The sequence below is a fragment of the Zootoca vivipara genome, chromosome 15 (genome assembly GCF_965207765.1).
Source record: "Zootoca vivipara chromosome 15, rZooViv2.hap1.1, whole genome shotgun sequence".
NCBI classification, from domain to species: Eukaryota; Metazoa; Chordata; class Lepidosauria; order Squamata; family Lacertidae; genus Zootoca; species Zootoca vivipara.
Window position 1 is genome coordinate 23,611,558 of NC_142598.1, and position 17,780 is coordinate 23,629,337.

Genomic DNA, 17,780 nt, shown 5'->3' on the forward strand with positions numbered 1-17,780 from the left:
CTATACATCAATACCATAAAAGAAGAGATCACATACTTAACAACCTCCATCACCTTGATCTTTAATATTTAATACCTCTTAAATTACTACTCATAATTCACCCACCCCTCCTTTCTTCTCCCCCTACTTCCCTCACCTATGTGCAATATTATTGGTATTTGCCTATTTTATTCTGCTATGTTGCTTATTTTTATTTTAATCTTAATATATACTTTCTTTTCCATTATTATCCATTAACCTTGTGATTCAAATCTACTCTATTTCCTATTGCCTACTTTCCTTTTTCCTCTTTCTTCATCTTTCTTTCTTCACTTTCAAATTCTTTATTTTCTTTCTTTCATATATAATTCTACGCTTTCCCATTCTTTATTAGCTTTCTGGATACTAATACTGTTAATTTTGCCATTGTCACGAACTCACAATTTTTTTAATCTCCATTCCGACAATTCTGGTATTGTTGATGTTTCCCAACTTTTAGCAATTAATATTCTTGCCGCTGCTGTCCCGTATAGAAATATATTCCTTTTATCTTTTGGGATGTCATCCGTTAATGGCACTTTTTAAGAGCACTTTTTCCCGACCCACTCAAAGAGCGCACCACGCCAGAAGTCTAGTTCTAAGGAATTTTTTTAACTCAACAAGACATATATATCACTTTATTGTAATCTGCACAGACTATATTGCTTAATTGTGAACTGTGCAGTGGTTGTCTTACAAAGATATAAAACATTAGAATTCTCAGTAAAAAAAAAGAGAGAGAGAGAGCCAGAAACAGGTATTTAAAAACAAATTATTAAAGTCAAAAGTAGCTTAAAAAATTGAGCTGCAGGTGTCTCTGCGTTTGAAATCACAGATATCTGTTTCATTTTTAAAAATCTAGGCCATTAGGTAAAAAGTATGGAGTTGTATGGAATGTTCATTATCTGTTGATGGGAGATGCTAGTAGAAGGAGAACAATTGTTTCACGCTCCAGTATGTGAGCCTGTTCTTGTGGGTCCTGTCCGCCCCCGCCCCCCAACAGCCATGGGGAGACAGGAGGAGAGTGGGTGTTGTATCCTGGGTTAGTAGATGTGTATTTATTTTTCTCTAGGCTCTGGTTAATGTGGAGTTAACAAGTATATTGTTGGATGGATATCTTGTGACAGAGAAGTGGTTTCTGCTCTAGGGTGAGAAACCATTAGTGGAACTTGCCCATTGTGAGAGAGGAGTGTCGTAAGTGTGTAAGGTTCTACATTTAGGCAGGAAGAACCAGCTGCACAAATATGATGGGGAACACCTTGATTGCTAGTACTACATGTGAAAAGGGTCTAGAAGTCACAGAAGACCACAAGCTTAACGTGAATCAACGGTGTGATACAGCAGCAAAAAAAGCAAATGATCTTCTAGGCTGCATCAACAGAACTATAGTGTCCCAATCATGGGAAATAGTAGTCCCACTCTATTCCGCCTTGGTTAGAGTGCACCTGGAATGCTGTGTCCAGTTCAGGGCACCACAGTTTTAGGATATTGACAAGCTGGAATGTCTGCTAAGGAGGGTGACCAAGGTGATCAAGGGACTGGAAACCAAGCCTTATAAGGAACAGTTGAGGGGAGTAAGTTGGGGCACCAGCCAGTGTTAAACAAACCACTTCCTACCATAGCAACCAGCTGGACTTCAGGAGTAATATTGGATCGTGCGTCCTCTAAGCTAGACCATACAGTTTACAATTTACTAGTCCAACCTACTGCAGTGTAGGAATCTTTCATCCAATGTGGAGTTTGAACGCACAACCCTGAGATTAATGCTCTACTGACTGAACTGTGGTGTTGAGGGCAGAACATAGACTTGTGGGAGTCTGTTTTACTGTCAAACAGCTCTTACTGTCAGAAAGTTATTCCTGATGTCAGCATCTCCTGTCTTGTAACTTAAAGCTATTTGTTCAGGTCCTAGCCTCTGGAGCAGAAGAATACTAGTTTGCTCCATGTGGCAGCCTTTTAGCTATTTGAAGACGGCTATCCTCTTGGTCTCCTCTTTACCAGGCTAAACATGCCCAACAGAAAACAGACCTGCCCACTCCCACACCTGCCTTAGTCACACCCAAGGTAAATTGTTGAAATGTGCCATATTGCTGCCCTTGGAAAATATTGGGAAATTACAGCTGATGCCACAATAATATTTGGTGCTTGCTTTTTTGACCATTAAAAAAAAAAGCCTTGTTTAAATTCAAGGTGCCGGCTATTACCTCTGAAGTCCTGAATGGTTCTGGACTTAGGATATTTGAAGGGTCACCTCCTCCTGCATAAGCTATCCATCAATTGCATTCATATTTGGAAGCCCTGCCCTGATTTTGCTGGCAAGAGTGATGAAGTTGGCTGGGATGTGAGTCTTTTTATTGGGCCCATCATGATTGAGGACCTTCTTCCCAAGAAAGGCTAGATTGACTCCTTTGAAGATTTTTAGGTGAAGGTTTAGATCAGGCATCCCCAAACTTTGGCCCTCCAGATGTTTTGGACTACAATCCCCATCATCCCTGACCACTGGTCCTGTTAGCTAGGGATCATGGGAGTTGTAGGCCAAAATATCTGGAGGGCCGCAGTTTGGGGATGCCTGGTTTAGATGTTTTCTGTTCTGCCTAGCTTTTGACCTATTTTAACTCATATCTCATTGGTAGGTAGCTGACTGCCTTGCATCGGCATATAAGACTGGGGAAAATTCTTGTCTGAAACCCTGGAAAGCTTTAGCCAATCATGTATATAGTACTCTCATAGATGGACAAATGGCCTGGCATGATAGGCAGCAGCTCCCTAAGCTTCTATTTTCCTGAATGCAATATTCCCTTTTCCATGACAATGAGTATGCAATGTAGAGTACAGGGACTGCAATCAGAGAAGGAGAAGGACAAAATTAATTTTCACCTATGGCAACAACAAAACAGCCTGAGTGGTCCCTGAATATCATCAAGATGAAGGGTGGCTTTAGGCTGTTGGTTGTTGGTTGTTGGTGGTGGTTGTACAAGTCTGTTTGCTATTCCTCTGCCTACCTGCTGTGACCACCGTTTCAAGCATTTTAAAAGTTCCCGCACTTTCCCCTGCATTTTTGTTTAAAGATCTGAAATTAAATCCACATGCCTCTGTGCATTAGCTTTTTCTTTTGGTTGGTAAAGCAGGCACGTGTTCTGTCACTCGTCATCAGGCGTCTTTAAAAGCCTGCGGTGTTAACTGCAAAGCGCCTTGGAAGAGATTTGCGGCCGAAGATATTCTACTGTAGTATGGGCGCGCGGGGGGGGGGAATCTAAAAAGAACCCTCCCCAGCCACATTCAGATTTACAGTACTGTATTAATCTCTCTTCTCTCTATGCTTCCCCTAGACTTCCCACGCCACCTCTCTAGAAGCAGCAGCGCCCCCTTTTCCTTTGTTTTGTCTGCGATCGCCTTCCGTAAACGAAGAGGAGGGGGGAAAGCAGAAGGCGAGCCAGCCCAAGGCCGCTCGGCCGGCCTCGGCAGCGCCAGAGCCTAGAGGGCAGTGTGAGCGCCGCGGCCGCAGCCTGGAAAGGCGGAGCGGCAGGAACTGCTAAGGCGAGGCGTTTTTGACATCAGTTCCTCTGGCTGGAAGTGGGGGGTGGGTGGGAAGAGTTTTCTTCCCGAAAATGCCACAAGTAGAAAGCGGCGAGCCCCGGGCGGCTGCCCTGGGGCAGGAGGCGGCAAGCGGGCGCGCCCGGTGAGAGTCTGCTGCAGGCGACGCGGTCGAGGCGGCAGGCGCGTTCGAGGCTGCGCGCCTCCTCTTTTCCCCTCCTGGGAACGAAGGAGCTTCAGTTAGTGGCGGCGGCAGCACCAGCAGCAGCGACGTCAACTCCGGCCCCGCTCGCCGTCGCACCCAGCATGAGCAGTGGCGGCGGCGGCGGGCGCACGGGCGCCCGCGTGGCCGTGAAGATGGAGGTGGCCCCCTTCTACGGCGAGGAAGGGCTGGAGCTGCTCCCGGACTTCGTGCAACTGCCAGGCTTCGCGGGCGGGCCCGGCGCAGCGGTACCTGCGGGGCTGGATCCGGCCGAGGAAAGCGCGGCGGACCAACAGCACAAGCTGCTCCTGGCTGGGAAGAAGCAGCAGCAGCGGGACTTGGTGGCGGCGGCGGCCACCCCGGGCGCTACCTTGCCGCCAACCGGTCCCTTCACCTCGCTGCGCCCCCGGGGCGGCACCAGCAACGCCGTGCACCGCCTGATGCCCGACGCGCCCGGAGTCGGCCAGGAGGTGGGCTCCGGCGTGCTGCAGCCTCTCTTGAAGCTGCCGGCGGCCGCCGACCTGGAACAGCTGCTGATCCAAGCGGCCAGCCCTGGCCTGGCCGGTCCGGCCAGCCCCAGCGGCGGAGGGCCTTCGGTGGCGGCGGCGGCGGCCGCCGGGGGCTCCTTCTTGTACCGGTCTCCGCAGCCCTCAGCCCAGCAGCAGGCGGTGACGCAGGAGCAGGAGGGCTTCGCCGACGGCTTCGTGAAAGCTCTGGCCGACTTACACAAGCAGAACCAGCTGCTCGGCGTGTCTCCGGCGCCCCTCTCGCCCACCCAGCACCCGGGGGGTCCCTGTTGCCCTCCGTCCCGCCAGGAGTCTCCCACCGTCTACACCACCTTGGGCGGCTTCAACCCGGCCAGCCCGTCGACCGGCGGCACTTTTTTCTCTCCCCAAGTCGTGGCTCGCCTTCCAGCGCCCGGCTCGACGGGCAGAGCTTTGGAGGAGCCACAGACGGTGCCGGAGGCGGCCGTGGTGTCCGTTCCTCCACCTCCGGCGCTTTCGTCCGGAGACTCGCCGCCGCCGGCCTCCTCCTTGTCTCCACTGGACGCCGAGAGCCAGGAGCGCCTGAAAGCCGAGCGCAAGAGGCTGCGCAACCGCATCGCGGCCTCCAAGTGCCGTCGGCGCAAGCTGGAGCGCATCGCCCGCCTGGAGGAGAAAGTCAAGGCGCTTAAAGGGCAAAACGCCGAGCTGGCCGCCACCGCCAGCCTCCTGCGCGCCCAGGTCACCCAGCTGCAAGGGCGCGTCCGGAGCCACCTCTCCAGCGGCTGCCACATTAACGCTGCGGCTGCAGCCCCGACGCAGACCTCGGCAGCAGCAGCTAGCCAGCCCCCCGGCAGAGAAGGACCCACAGAACCGGAGACCAGCGCTTGTTGAAGCCGCTCGACAGTCCCGGGACGGGGAGAGATACCGATGCGCATACAAGCTTGCCTTGCGTGGCATAGCGGGAAGGATGACCCCTTGATCGTGGCGCCACGATAGAGCCACCTTCAGTTCCCTCTTCTTCGGTTCCCAAAGGTGCCATTCGGTCACCCGAGGAGCTTGGCGAACGGATGGGTGAAGAGGTTCCTCTCCCATATGCATCCCTGTGCCCTCTTACAGGGGCCGCAAGAGCCAGAGAGAAACGCGGTGTAATGGGAAGTGTGGGGAGCAACAGTCTCTGCTCCTCAAGGGACAGGATGGGACAACAGTCGCTTTGGGCAGCCAGGGAATGTTGTTTACTCCGGAAACAAAACTTTTAACAAGTACTGTACTCTTCAGTCGAAACAAATTTGAGATCATTTCCAGCATCGATAGCTTTCCTGCCAAGTCGTGAAAGTGACGCTGAAGTGATTAATAACCAGATTGTGGTGTTTGGGTTTTCTTTCAGGAGCACAGGGTCAGGTGCACAAACATCAAGGGGAAGGAGGGTGTGTGAAGCTGCACCAGTTGATGCCCGTTCTGACAGTCCCCAGTTACATCAGGAAGCCTGAGGCTGGTGATTTTCCAAAAAAAAACTCCGGCTTGAAAATGTGCTCACTTTTCTAGCTTCTCCAACTCAAACAAAGCTGAAAAGCTTTGCAGATCAGATGTAGAAAAAAACAAGCACCAGATTGTTGCTGGAAGTCTAAAGATCTCTTCAATGATCCCACCTGAGCCTATGGTGTGGGCAGAAGTTGTCTTTGTTGAGGACTATATATTTTAGAGATTCTTGAATTTTATATTTTATTTTTGTGGTGGAAGGTGGTGAGAGTCAACCTGTATAGCTTTTTCTTCAAGTTGCCAGGGGTTGTTAAAAACTCCAGTATTTTTTGGCTGCAGGCTTATTTATTTATTTCTAAAAAGGCTTTAGATTCTCTATGATGGGGTTTGGTAAGTGTTTGGTAAGGGGCATGTATGTCATGTTGATTGCTAGGTGTTTTGATAAGAGCAGTAATATTTTTAAAAGATAGACATGGGGTAGTTTTGTGAAATGTTTCTCAAGAATTTGAAATGGTTGTAGCTAATACAGGGCTTGTCAAGTCTTATGTACAGAGAGAGAACATTATTTTCCTGCTGTAGAAGTTTTATAGAATTCCTCAGACCTTGAGAGAGCCAAAATGTAATTGTTTAGGAAGATACTATAAATATTTTGGAAGATATGACAGTGTAGTTTTTCTTGGTTTAATAATGGAAAGTCTAAAAACAATTACTGTAGTTGCTGTGAGAATGTTTTGGTTGAATTTCTGATGTCGGATAATTTGCTCATCATGAATAAGTAGTGCTAAAGTACAGCAACAGAAGAGGATGTGCCACACAAAACTATTTATTTAAAAATTAGTGTTTTAAGAAATGGTTTTTTTTAGACTTATGAGCTCCATTTTATTTCTTGTGCCAGCACAAATCTGGGGCATTGATAGGCTTATTTATTGAAATGCTTTGGAACGTCACATTTTATTTTTATAATGTGCAGAATGATAAAAGAAATAGTTTTGGAAGAGTAAATAATATCAGATGATTTATCCTTCATGATGTACATTCCCGCTGTAATTGCTCTGTATGGATGGAAGTATAGTGGCTGAGGCTGCAGTCCTATGTCCACTTACCAAGGACTCAGTGGAGCTTGCCTTTGAGTAGACATGTCTAGGCTTGCACTGCCACTGCTATGCAGAAAAGGCTTGAATTTTTTTTAAAAAAAAAAATTAGAACAATTCTATTGTACTGTGTTTTGAATAACACATAGAAATGTGGGTAGTTTTTCTTCCAAGAACAGCGTATAAGCTATTTTATTGCAGTTTCCATTGTAAATATTTTCTAGTTCTCAGTGTGTCTGGCTGTTAACCAGAAGGTTGGTGGTTCAAGTCCACCCAGGGATGGCTGTTGGCAGGATTCCTGCACTGCAGGGGGGTTGGACTAGATGACCATCCTGACCCCTTCCAACTTACAATTCTGTGATTTTGTGATTCCAGGTGGGAGGAGGAAAGAGAAGTTTGAAGTCTTTGAGATTTGTTTTGAAGTGGGATCAGTAAAAAGAAACTGTTGTCTGTAATTTGTTTAACTGAGAGTTTTGATAGTTTTCTGGTCAAAGTGTGTCGTGCATAATCTCCTCCCCGTCCCCACTTGTATAGAGTACAGCTTGGATGCTTCTCAAAATGCAGTTTTATTGTTTCTGTGGCTTATTTTAAACTTGAGCTTTAAATATAACAATCCTTGCCTGGATATAACATGTGAATGAGCTTGTGGCAGTATATATATATATTACTTTCCATAAGGCAGTACCGTGACAACCTTGCTTGATAAATAAGTATAAACAGATGTCATAGATTATATTACACAGCACCATTTCCATGCTTTGGAGCAATGCTTTGCATATTTACTTGGAAGTAAGTCCCAATAAGTTAAGTCAAGCTTATTCCCAAGTTAAGTACGCATAGCATTGCAGCTCCAACTTAATGACATCAGGAGCTTTTTGTATTTGGAATCATAATGCTGCAAATATGTGAAATAACCAGTCTTATCCTTTTAGAAATGGAGAAACTGGGAAGAAAGCTTAATTCGTTTGATCAGTCCATTTGATCAGTTGCATTAATTGCCAGAGTTTCATCAATATGGCAGAAAAAGTACTTGAGCTCGCATACCGTATTCCTAAAGGATAATATAGCAAAGGTGGAGACTTTATAGCAGTGCCTTAAGTGTGAGGGATGCAAATTAGATAAAGAGTTGTACAAAAGGTATCATCTTAGCTGGGACCAGAGCAGCTACTACATTTATATAGCTGAAAATGCCCGATGGTGTGACAATGTTTTTTTCTCAGGAATATTAAATCTAAGGAAAAAAAGCCCAGGTTTAGATAAACCACGTTTGTTGCTCTTTCTCAAATGTAACTGGAAATTGCATGTTTCTTGCAACTTGTTTCTTATCTTTTCTGATAAGGGTACATAATAACTCTGGCTGTCTCAGAGGTTGGAGCTGAGAACCTACATTTTCTTACCTGTTGCGATTGGTAGGGCTGCATGCTGCATCATTTCTGCCAAAAGCATATTTTGCTTCTTGAAATATCCTCAGTGTTCTAGGTGGTTCACCCATTTTGTAGCCTTTTCTGCTAAAGTCAGTAACACAAAGTTAACAACTTTGTGTTTGCTATCTGCCTCATATTTGTATTAATGGCTCTTGTTTTTCTAAAAGTACCAGTCGCCCTGTCAGTGTCCCTGCAAACCTATTTAAATGCCGTGTCGTTCACGACTGAACATTTTACTTTCTGACCCACCAATAGAATTCCTCTCATTCCCCAGCCTCAGATGCATTCAAGCCCATTCCATGTCGTGGTCTGTCCCTATCCTCTCACCCACCCAGTTCTGAGAATCTCTCCTCTCTCTCTCTCTCTTTCTTTTACAGAGGTGAGTTAGTACCTGATTGATCATTCCTTTAAAATGCACTTTTCTCATCTGCATCCACCTTTCCACTCCTTTCTGGTTGCTCTTTTGTGTGCATGTATTATAGTAAGCCTTTGGTTTGCTGTCTTTGGCTCCTGCACATTTGATAATTTTAAGAATACCCACCATATACACACACAGGCATGCACACACAAAATTCTAGGCTGAACGGTACTCACCTGCATTAGCACTTCATTGGGCAAATATTCCAGTTTCTAGTGAGCTTGGTGATCCGGGTGATGTCCATTGTTGAACTGGCATGGCACTTTCTGTTAGTGAAAAAGGCGATTTAAAGGGACTGTTTCCTTAAGTAGACGGAGGACAGCTGGTTTTCCTGCACACTTACATAGCCCACATGAACACTCAGGTAGTAACTCGCATGGTTGTGTGTCTAGAAGAGCTGACTAATTTGCTGCTAACTTAGTGAATGACGATGTGTCACAACTCCTACCCAATTTCTCTTTTTAACACACTGGTGGTATAGGTCTGGCTCTCAAAATATATTTTTTTCTATTGTTGGGTGGAAGCTCGTGTTCAGGTGTGGACTTGATCTTCAAATACATAACATGATAGGGTTTTTTGTGTGTGTGTGGACCTAGATGCTCAGAATGGTGCGTGATTTTATAGCAAGTATGTTCTTCAGCTACAAAAAAAATGAATTGCTGGGTTTAAAATGTCAACTATCTGAATGGTGGTGGCGCTTTCCATTTTTAACCAGTGCTGAACTGTTGCCATAAATACTAGTAGGGTGGTGTTTTTCATTTTGAAGTACTCAAAAGCAGATCTGCACTAAGTGACATCTTAAATACAATGGGCAGATGTTGGCGGTACTTAGGTTTCAATTGATTTAAACATGTTCTCAACTCTGCCGCTGAAATCAGTGGGATATGAAAGTACTAATTTTTGCTGAAACAACTTCTGGATTTTTATATTTTAATATATTTTAATAACATTTCCCTGGAGAGGAAGAATATATAAAGCACAAAGCGATGTAAGTGAGGCTTATTATACGTGTGTGTGTGTGTGTGTGTGTGTTTTGCTTTCTGTTACAAATTTGAATCCATTTTTAGTTATACACTGTGGTTGGGATTGAATGTTGAAATGGCCTAGCTCAGAGGCAGCAAACTTAAAAGTGATTTCTGTTCATTTCAGTTGGGGTTAAAAATAATGATCACTGTTTAGTATTGATACCCTGAATTTTTTAACCTGTTCCTTTGAGGCAGAGACACTTGATTTGATCACTAGCTATAATTTCATAGATTACTAATGCTGGTTTCCAATCCAACATTTGGATGCAATCATTCCAAGCATATAGTCTGTCTGCATTTTAAAGTGGTGTTCTAAGATGTGTTGGTTTTAAATTTAAGACTCCATGATTCCTATGCATGCTTAATCCTAGAAATGCTGATCAGCAAAGTTGCAGCCTTTTGTGAAGATGCATTTAGAGAGGATCAGGCTGCAAGACCTGGTCTGGTAACTAGAAGAGTTGTGTGGGAATGAGGGAATTGTCAAGACTTAACCTTGTGTGAGTTAAGCATGAAAAAATAGACTACATGTATTCACACTAGTTTGAGTTATATCGTCAGTCCATGTTCTAGGTATCCTGCTCATACGAACACAAACAAGCTAGCCTGCCATGCCGGGTAAGGAGTTATTTCAGATATTCCGGTTCTAATTGCTTGCAAATGTTTAAACAGTGGATAATAATAATAATAATAATAATAATAATAATAATAATAATAATATATCCAACTAAGTCACACTTGTCCATTGATTTCAGTAGGTCTGCTCCTGAGTGTGACTTCGTTGTTTTGTATTTTACATCAGAAGATTAAAAACTTGCTGCAGTTACTGAATGATGCCTTCTTCTGTTAGCATACCACAATCCCTGTTTTTCATAATCTGCTTACTACGTATTTCCCATAGTAGATAGTACCGGCAGTGGGAAAGTGTGATGGGGCAGAGGCATTTACCTGACTGCCCAGAACAGGCATAGGCAAACACGGCCCTCCAGATGTTTTGGGACTACAATTCCCATCATCCCTGACCACTGGTCCTGTTAGCTAGGGATGATGGGAGTTGTAGTCCCAAAACATCTGGCCGGCCAAGTTTGCCTATGCCTGGCCCAGAAGGTGAGCCGCCGCTACGTTCCAGGAGTGGCAATGGTGCAACTGCCACCAGCAGAGTCAACCCAGTGATTCTGCTGGTGCGTTTGCTCTCTGCTGCCCTCCCGGTTAATGGCAGCGAGTCATCTGCCGGGAAGTCGGACAAGTGCTTCCATCCCGCTATGCCGTATGCTGCTGAATAGCGTTCACTGTAAGTTGTCTGTTGCATTACAGTTTTGTTTTTGTTTCTTTTCAAAGTAGGCATGCTGAGACCCAGGAATAGAAAACAGTAAAGCAAATGGGGACCCTGCTTGGTCTCTGTCAGCTGCCTCCAAAATAATTGCATTCCTGATAATCCTTAGCAGTACAATACTGAATTATAGTATGGCACCTGTACCAAACTGCTTTGAAGCAGATTAAGACAAATGGCTTGATGTGGAATGCTGTAAAAATGTGCATGTTATTGTGAGAAGAGCATAAATGTGACCTTTTCCTTTTTTTGTAGCTTATGTCCTCAATCCTGCCAAACTTTTTGTGGGAATGTTCAGGGAGGCAGGCGAGGCTATATTGTTTATTAATATGCTTCCTAACTTGTGCTAGCAAGTTCCTTTACTTATCAGAGTTTTACATTCCCCTTTTAAACGCACAGCGAGTAGCTGGTTGCAGGCTTGTGTAAGCCTTTCACTTTTAGGTTCCTGGTAAGTTCCCTTATATCCCTCTTAAAAGAATAAACACACAACAATCTTATTTAAAGTCAATAAAAGAAGTTTACTCACATCATCAGTTCACGGTCGGATCACTGAAGGGCAGACTTAGTTACAAGAATATACATGTGGCTCTACCCCATAAGGGGGAATAATCCCAGTGACTGCAAGCTAGCAGTCACTGCAGTTCACACGACAAAAGGAAGATGGAAGAGAGAGAGTGTGGCAGCATGCCTTGTCCTTTTGTTACTTGAACAGGTAAGGTCACGTCCACCTCTAGTCACATGCAAAGGAAGGATGCCCCAGCCAGGAGGAAACAGGAAGTTTTCGACTGGCTGTACCAAACATTCCCCCGCATGTCCACTCTAGGAGAACAAGGAATGTTGTACTTGACTGCTACTTATGTATCACATCCCACACTTTTCATATAAAAAGACTTCATAACCCAACTGTAAGCATATTTACTATCACAAGCAAGTCCTCCTCAACTCAGGGAGGCATTGTCTGAGATATGTGTGCATAGGATTGCAGTCTTTAGTTCAGGGATGGGGAACCTGTGCCCGCCCTCCGCCGTCAGATGTTGTTCGACTCTGATTCCCAACAGTCCCAGCCAACATGACCAATGCACAGGAGGATGAGAGTTGTAGTCCAGCAGGCACCTAGAGAGCCACAGGCTGCCCACACCTGCTTGAGAGTCTTTAGCATAGAGACAGGAAGACTTTAATCACTGGGATGAGTTCAAGTAAGAGTTGTACAGATTATTGATGATGAGCAAATGAGTTGCTATCCACTCATCATTTGAATATACAGGTAGAACCTGATATATACTGGAGGATATATATGTTGTTGGGTAGACTTGGTTTGGACTGGAGGTACCTGGTTTCAAATCTCAGCTTGGCTGTGATGCAGCTCTCTGGATGACTCACTGTATTTCAGCCTAATTTACCTCTCAAGATTTTTGTAAGGATTAAAAGGAGTAAACCTCATGTACACCTCCGTGAGTGTTTTGAAGCAATGGTAGGCTACAAGTGTGAAAGAGAATTGTGTGAGCCAGCACAATTTAGTCCCCTTCCACTAAATTAGATCAAGGGATGTTAAATCTCACTGAGACTGCAAGGTTTTTTTGTTTTTTGTTAAAGTTCTTCCAAACAGTGTTTCTTCCAAGAAGGAAAGACTATTGAGGGTACAGTTGTTCATGTTACATTTTTTTTCAGGTGATGCTGAAAGTCTGAGTATCTTTGGAAAATGCAATTTTCTGCACTGTTGACTTGAACACTGTTGCCAGTCATTTCATATAGATTCTTTGGACTGGGTCTCTCGCAGACATCTTTCAACTTAATCATAGCAGTTGAGATATAGCTTGGATTCTGTCACTTTGTATTATGTTGTTAAAGTGGGGTTTCTAATTGGTGCACGAGCTTCATTTTAATGAATTTCAGTAAAAGAGTTGCTATAGATACTGTATTCCTAAACATCAGTTAAGGTTTTACATGCCGGTACCATAATATCTGCCCGAAATGTTGCCATTTATCACAGCTTGTGTGCTGGCACAAAAGCCGGCATGTCTCATCTTGAGAACTTAAGGGTTCACAGCAAGCTTTAGGAGAAGGTCTTTAGGGCCAATTTTATAACTCAGAGGAATCAAATGGCAAAGCTTTTTGAGGATTGTACCTCTTCTGGCTGCAGGTTGGGGGCTGCATGTTTGAATGTTCTTGTGTGTGAGGAGAAAACCTTGCAGCTAAGAAGGAGCATATCAGGAACAAGTATTCAGCCTAATCTTGACGTTCTCTTTGTGTAATTACGTTTTCTAACCAGTGGCCCCTTGTATGGTGTCAGACTTCAGTTCCCATCTTTTCTGGGGCAGAAAGCAGTTAAGAGTCCAACAACATCGCAGGGGACCATCGGTAAGTGATCCCTGCAGAATAGAACAGTGGAGCCCTCTCAGGTTGTTGATCCACCACTTCATGGCTTAGTACAGTGGTACCTCGGTTTAAGTACACAATTGGTTCCGGAAGTCTGTACTTAACCTGAAGCGTACTGAACCTGAAGCGAACTTTCCCATTGAAAGCAATGGAAAGTGGATTTATCCGTTCCAGGCGGGTCCGCGGAGTACTTAAACTGAAAGTACTCAAACCGAAGCATACTGAAACCGAGGTATGACTGTACTGCCTAGAATTTTGGACAATTTGATTTAGCTACAAAAACTAAAGTGCTTGATAATTTATTTAATTCTTTAAAAATCTGGGGGATTTTTATTGCGGGAGGCGGGGGCAGTATCATTGTAGGTATCACCTTGGCTTTCCTTATGAAGTGTTTCTCTCCCAGTATTGATTTCACTACTGGTTATTTTTCAGTGTTACCTAAACTTAGCCACAGTAACCCCATATTGAAATGTAATCAAGTGAAGTATTAGTCTAAATGCAATTGAGACAAGACAGTTTTATTGTTATAGCAAAACCTAGGTTGATGGGTAGGTCCTGCATCTTTAATCAAATGCATCCTTTTAATATCTTCCTACAGTGGTACCTTGGTTTACAAACTTAATCTGTTCCAGAAGTCCGTTCTTAAACCAAAGCGTTCTTAAACCAAGGCGTGCTTTCCCATAGCAGCGGGGGACTCAATTTACAAATGGAACACACTCAACAGGAAGCGAAGCATGTTCTGCTTCCAAGGCAACTTTCGCAAACTAAAATACCTACTTCCGGGTTTGCCGCATTCTTAATCCAAGTTGTTCATAAACTAAGCTGTTCTTAAACCAAGGGACCACTGTATACAGTTTCAGAACTAAAGGTTGTAAAAGGGGGGATGAAATGGTTTTTATAGTTTCTCTAGAATTATATATTGATGTCAGGTGTTGGGTAGCTGCCCACCTGATTTCCCAGCCAAACTGTAAATCCCAAAAGCGGTGGATGCTGATAACTGCAGAGTGGTGTCCCTACTTTGGGGGAAAGCAATGAGAGGTGGCACAGGAATTGCCAACCCAGTGACTGCCCAGTGATCAGTGGTTGTGGCATTGGAGTAACTGGCACACGCCCATCCGTATTAGGGGAGGGATACTCCAGTAGTCCCTGTGCTGGAACTTCAGGTTCAATGACCAAAACACTATTTTTACCTCTTCATTTTGGAATTGACCTGTGTAACAGTAAACTTGGGCTTTATTATTTTCTTAAATGGGTTGTCTTCTTGGGATACACCTGCACAACCAAGGGGAGCATTCCATAGCTGTATGGCGAAATTAAGAAGTTCTCTCAACCCTTCTTTCAAAACAGCAGCTTGTAACTATCCTGTGTTGCAATCATAGATAGCATCCAGGCTTGTAAGGCTTATGAGGTGACTATCCTGAGGCTCTCCAGATGCTGAACTGCATGCCCCATATCCTCCAACCGCTGGCTGTGCTGGTTGGGGGCTGATGGGAGTTGTAGTCCAAAAGCATCTGGAGTGTCACAGGTTCGCTGTCTCTGGCTTAGGTATATGGGGGAAATGCCATTTCATCAGTAGGGGAAGTGTTAGCAACTCAGATATATATAAGCTTGGCACCAAATGGCTCCTGAAACCAGGTTTACAGTCGCCAAAACGGAAGGCCTGGTTGCCATTTTTGGTTTCAATGTGATATTTGGTTCCTGAAATTCATTCTGATTGTGCAACTGAAATATTAACGGATAGAATTCTACAGGATGTGTTACTAGTGTGTGAAAACAGTCAAGATCAAGGACCCCCAAGCACGCACTTCCAGATGGCAGAGATGTCAGGCACAGACATCTTCACTTGGTTGCAAGTAGCCAATAGACAGGTGCAAAATGCTGTGTGAGGGGTGGGGGGTATGCACTGGGAATGTGTCCCAAAGAAAGCTAGAAACAGCTTGGGCAGGATCATTCTCATACAGCCAGTTATTGCACAGTAACAAAGATACTAGTTACTAGTTCCAACACTCAAGCCTGTGGGACATCTGCAAAAAGTTTCCTGTTTGTTAGTAGTAATAGCAAAGAAGGGGGGAGTTCAGTTGCAAGAACAAATGCAAACTTTTACTTGCTGAGGTTAGAGGTCCTTGAAAAATTGCGTTTGTTTGGGCAAATGAATAATTCACTGGAAATAGGTGGGTTTTTTTATAATGGCTTGCTGTCCAATCTTCTGCATGTCTACTTGAAAGTAATTGGGTGTTACCTTGTTGTAACTTCAATGGGAATTTGCTCAATTGGAGTTAAACTTAGGTAAGTGTGTATAGGATTGCAGCATTGCAAAGGTTAATAGCTAGGCTTTCGTTCATGGTTTTTGTATTGAGTGGTTGGTTTTTGACAAAGAATGAATTCAAAAAATTGATTGGGGATGGCATGTGAACATACATAAAATACAGGGCTTAATAAAAATGTGCCCAGAGCCTGTCCATTGTGGCTTATCATCACTGCTCATAAAGCATAGAACTAGAAGTTGTTGAAATTGATGATTATAGACATAAAGTTTTTTTTTAAAAAAACTAATACTTCCTCTTGACTAAATGTACAGCTTGATTTGTGTCGTGTCGTGTTGTGTCGTGTGTGTGTGTGACTGAGGAGGTAAAATGTTATACCTCGGGAATTGTCTAATGGTTTAAATCCATGTTGACAAGAATATTCCCAATTCCTACTGCCAAACAGCAGCCAGCTGCCTCCCCTCTTTTTTCTGTCTCTTATGAACTGAGGGTTGTGGATGACGTTTATTATACTGTATGGCAGGTGGAGATTTTAGGATGGTAATGTTGGTCCTGCTGCTGTTGCAAACAGCGGGCCTTTTGCCAATGACTTTGTAGGAACAGGATCAGATCTCCCAAACTTTATGTTGAGCACTTAAGACTAAAAGGCGACTTGCCTTGTAAGTGTATCTGATTGTAGTGGCTCACATGAACATTATCTAGTCTTTATCACTCTGTGGATCTTTAATAGAGACTGAAGTGAACATTCTTAAGTGGGAGGGGTAGGCATTCTGGAATGTAGAACATTCTCATGCTGAAATTGTTTACATGAAAAAAAGAGATTACATTTATGACTTTGTAATCGGCGACGTGCAATTTTGTACATGTTGTGTTAAAACTAAGTTTATAAGATACTGTATGTATAAATACTTGACTGAGTATTTGATATAAATATCAGAACATTAAAATGGCTTTATATTCATACCATTTTTGTTGGTGTTTCTTATTTTGCCCTGCTAAAGTTAAAGGAGCAAAGCTAGAATCATTTGTAAATCATTCCAAAGATAACAACACGGTTACTGTGCAGCAAAATTTGCTGTGATTATCCATTTGAGGTAACTGGTGTCTAACCTTACAACCTTTTATGGAACTAGTTATAAAGTTATAAAGATCAGATTTCAAAACTGAACACTGACCCAATCTCTATCTACACCAGCTACCCACAAGATGGCTTGCAGTTATTTTATTATTTGTGATGTTTATACAGTGGTGCCTCGACTTACGAATTTAATCCATTCCGAAGGCACCTTCGTAGGTCGAAAAATTTGTAAGTCAAAAAGCGCCATTGGAAACGTGATTTCCCATAGGAATGCATTGGAAACGGAAAAATTTGTAAGTCGAAGCAACCCCATCTAAAAATTCGTAAGTCAAAGAAACCCTATCTAAAACTGCCGCGGTTTCTGTTCGGATGTCGAGAAATTCGTAAGCGTGCGGCCATTTGCCTCACTCATAAGTCGAAAAAGTTGGTTGTCAAGTCGTTCATAAGTCGAGGTACCACTGTACCTTTCTCTTCCTCTAAAGATCTCATACAAGTGGGGTTTCCAGGTAACTGCCCATCCCAGTAGCTTCCAGGCCCACACCTGCTGTTATCTTCAGCTGTAAAACACTTGCCATGTGACTGGCTCAGTTGCTTGTGAGTATCTTGTTTTGAAGGTAACTGTTCTATATACTACTCTGTGCAGAATGAATAACTGATTTGCTAACAGGGCCACAATTGCTTCCACGTGTATACAGTACAAGAAAACCGGGTAAAGATAATTTAAGTTCTAGCTCCTGTGTTTTTGTTTTGCTCAACTACCTGTCAGGTAGATGCCTTGAATGTTCCAAGTTAGGTAGTAATTGTAATGTTTTGAAAAACCTAGTTCTGCAAGACTAGGATATATATATATATATATATATATATATATATATATATATATATATATTGTTATCCATGGTTCTCAAGTGTAACTGATCTCTGGACTGGTTATAAGTGCAGATTAATTCCAAACCACATTAGAGCTGATATGGATGCAATTGAGATGGTATGCTGCATTGGTTTAGTAAGTAGATAGGTCATTTATTAAACAAGCAGATGTACAGTATCTCTCCAGTGTTGGTC

General features: G+C 43.6%; 1 protein-coding gene and 1 long non-coding RNA gene across 2 annotated transcripts in view; both read left to right on the forward strand.

The window, feature by feature from the left end:
- The window catches only part of LOC148683418 (uncharacterized), a 52,224-nt gene that overhangs the window by 794 nt on the left and 33,650 nt on the right, over positions 1-17,780 (forward strand). The window lies entirely within an intron of this gene.
- LOC118075260 (transcription factor JunD-like) lies at positions 2,874-7,258 on the forward strand. The gene has a single exon (XM_035097162.3). The coding sequence runs from the start codon at positions 3,859-3,861 to the stop codon at positions 5,128-5,130; it is 1,272 nt and encodes a 423-aa protein (XP_034953053.3). The 5' UTR covers positions 2,874-3,858; the 3' UTR covers positions 5,131-7,258.

What these genes read in the sequence shown, in the direction of transcription:
- LOC118075260 (XM_035097162.3), top strand. Translation starts at nt 3,859, where the DNA reads ATGAGCAGTGGCGGCGGCGGCGGGCGCACGGGCGCCCGCGTGGCCGTG.